General features: G+C 31.2%; 1 protein-coding gene across 1 annotated transcript in view; it reads left to right on the forward strand.

The window, feature by feature from the left end:
* The window catches only part of LOC110023097 (3-hydroxyisobutyryl-CoA hydrolase-like protein 3, mitochondrial), a 32,156-nt gene extending 29,222 nt beyond the window's left edge, over window positions 1-2,934 (forward strand). Inside the window, exons 7-10 of the mRNA XM_020722324.1 lie at window positions 1,468-1,646; window positions 1,910-2,037; window positions 2,102-2,203; window positions 2,699-2,934. Coding sequence (XP_020577983.1) covers window positions 1,468-1,646; window positions 1,910-2,037; window positions 2,102-2,203; window positions 2,699-2,797 — 508 coding nt within the window. The 3' untranslated portion in view covers window positions 2,798-2,934. The remainder of the gene's footprint in view (window positions 1-1,467; window positions 1,647-1,909; window positions 2,038-2,101; window positions 2,204-2,698) is intronic.
* Window positions 2,935-3,351: the final 417 nt, after the last annotated feature.

Here is a 3,351-nt window from a genome sequence, read left to right on the forward strand (position 1 = left end):
AATATTTTCACACTTCAATTGAGATATCATTAGGCCATATAGACTTTTCAAATTTGGTTTTTCTTTAAGCCTCAACATTTTCTTTTTCATTAATACGATGGTAAAATTGAAACATTTTATTATTATTAAAGATATTAAGATTACTATGGTCGATCGTATTTTTAGAAACTTCATTAAAAGATTTATCAAAATAACTCATCTAGTTATATTGTATACTCTAGTTATATTGTATACATTTTTCTAAGAAAATCACTTTTTGATTTTCATCTTTAACTTCCTTTACTTGAGTTAAATCTTTACTTTTCTTTTCTCTTTGTTTGACTTGTTTATACATATAATTTTCACCCTCTTTAGTATTTAATATAATATAAAGATCACTAAAAATAGTATTTTTAGCATCACAGATTATTCTCTTAGACTCAATATGAGTCATTTTATATTTTTCTCAATTCTCTAAGCTTTTACATTAAAGCAATTTTTATAACACTTCTTATATTTTATCTTGTCCTGCATATTATTTTTCTGCCATCAACTATTTTTATTTATAAAAACTTTTCCTTTTGATTCTCGAAGTACATCTTTTGACATTTATTTAATAGTATTTTTTTACTTTATTTCGTGTAGAATTTGCTTCTTCATGAACATCCCAAATCTTGAAATTTACTCATCAAAATAATTTTATTTGGCTTTTCGGTGCTCTCATCTAATTTTATGACTATGATTCTAGTATTCTTTATTTTACAATTCTTCATCTTAAAATCCAGAATTAGTAATTGATGTTCAGTACTTAAACCTTCTCATAAAATTTTTGTTTAAGTCTAGACAGTATTTTTCTATCACACAATAGGCTTGTTGCATTCTTCACCCAACCAACTTGAATTCTACTACTAACATCTCCATCTATATCACTATCATTTTGAACAATAGACCTGAGATATGTAAAACGTTCACACCTTTTATTAATTTGATCAACTATAGTTACAACTCTACCGCTAGAGTAATACTACTAAAATTACATTCTATGTATTCAGGTTTAGATCTACTCAAACGAAAACCGTTAGACTACAATGTAAACCTCCATAATTAAATTTTTTTCTGAACTCTTTCTGAGTTTTATCCATAAGGAGGATATCGTCAGCGAAAAACATACACCAAGGTACATCTTGTAAATGCCCAGAAAGAACATCTATAACTAAAACAAAAAGATATGGGCGTAAAAAAGATCTCGCATGTAATCCAACTGAAAAAGGAAAATACTTGGCAATCCTCTTCTTCAAACACAAGTAACAGCTTTAGTATATTAATAATTTTCCAATTTAATTATTTTTGTTGCATTTAATTTTTGATACATCCGATTAACGATCCTTTTGCTCCAATGTTTTTCACGTATATTATTATACAAAAAAAAATTATGCATGATTTTTTTTTATTTTTGTCTTGACCTTGTTTTTTTTTTTCTGAATGCAGTTCTGATGATCCTCACAAAGACGTACAGCTACTGTTGACAAAATATAAGGAGGTGCCGAAGGAAGAGCCTCAATTGAAGATGCTCTTGCCACATATTACTTCGACATTTGGTCTTGATAAATCTGTTTCACAAACAATAGCTGAGTTGAAGAAGCTTCAATCAAGTAATAATGCAGCAGGTATTCTTTTTTTTTTTCCCCCTCATTATTATTCATTGCTCATCAATCATGGAGTAAACTGAGAGCCCATGATCCACGTGATTCATCTTGGATTCATTCGAAAGGCCAGGGGTGGTCATGTTTCTTCATGCAAAAATAATTGCAGTCCTATTAGTTGTAGTAGTGTTTATTCATCATGTTTTATTTCTTAAAATTTGATTATAAATAAATAAATAAATATTGTAATTTATGTTCAACTCCTAATGAAACACGTTTTCTTACAGTGGCAGAATGGGCAAGGGATGCCCTTCTAGGTCTTGGAAAAGGCGCTCCTTTTTCTCTTGTTCTTACTCACAGGCATTTCTCCCAAGTTGCATCCGCATCTGAAAATGGCCAACACCCTTTATCCACAGTAAGTTTCCATTGATAAATTTTCTTGTGATATCTTGCCATTCCTCACATGACTGTTACTTCAGTTAAATGGTGTGATGAAAACTGAGTATCGAATAGCATTGAGATCTTCAATCCGAAATGATTTTGCCGAAGGTGTTCGTGCTGTCTTGGTCGACAAAGATCAGGTATGCCGATATTGTTGCAAGTTCAGGTTACATGGAATCAAAACTGCTGTTTTTGTTATTGGTAACTGTTTGATGCCAATTTAGATCGTGCAACCTAAAAAAATTCTGTAAAACTTATATTTATTTTTCCTCGGCTAATTTTATTTTTTATTTCCTGGTTGCGAGCCCCTTCATGCTGTATTTTACCACCATGATTGCATGCCACTTTACATTCATGTTCCTTTTTATGAAGACTTCCTATTCCTTTAGTTCAATGGCACCCTGAGGATTTCTTAGAACATTGTGACTCAAATTGAATGCCAAGCGACGAAGGAACGAAATGCGTGGAACTTTTTTTTGATCATTTATCTCTTCACATCATTTTAATATGATCAAACATCTTTTCCTCAAGTGACCTTTCCTGATTTTTCCTAGCATCCAATCAGAACCTAAATTTTGTCAAAATTTCTATGTGCCTTCTCAAGCATTCTTTAATTCTCTGTTGGTGTGAGGCAGAAACCCAAGTGGAATCCTCCAAGGTTGGAAGATGTTGACATGAACGAAGTGGAATCCTTGTTTGATACATTGACCCCTGAGGATGAGTTGCAGTTATAGTAAAATGATGATATAGTCGGAAATGGCTCCACACAGATGCAACAATAAAATGAAGGATTTGGTATTCTCTTTTGTCTTATGAAACAAAATTTTGCTGAATAAATGATAATTCTAATTAAGAGCATGTTGTTTTTCAATTTGGATTAGTTTTGATTTCAAGTTATTTGAACTATATGTTGAATTCAGCTTTGTGTGCTGAAATATTTGCTAAGATGGAGATGCTTAGCATTGAATGAAAATTTCGCACCTAAATATAAATTGGAAGTGTAACACATATAAACTACATTCTAATCAATTTGTTAATGTAAGGATATAGAAGATCATTGCCATATAATTTTGTCAATGATCTGCATAAAAAAAATGTCTCAAAATCAATTTGTGGAAGTTACTAAAGTGGATAGATTGAATTTCTTGCCTTCAGGATTGTTCAAAAAAAATCTTAAGAAAGCTTAGAATTTAATTGATCGAAGTTGACTACCTTGGCATTAAATTATCTTTCTTGATGGAGGAGATCAATGCCACTAATAATTCATGAATTGGAGGTGTGCTTGAGA

This window comes from Phalaenopsis equestris, unplaced genomic scaffold (genome assembly GCF_001263595.1).
Source record: "Phalaenopsis equestris unplaced genomic scaffold, ASM126359v1 Scaffold000210, whole genome shotgun sequence".
Classification (NCBI taxonomy): domain Eukaryota; kingdom Viridiplantae; phylum Streptophyta; class Magnoliopsida; order Asparagales; family Orchidaceae; genus Phalaenopsis; species Phalaenopsis equestris.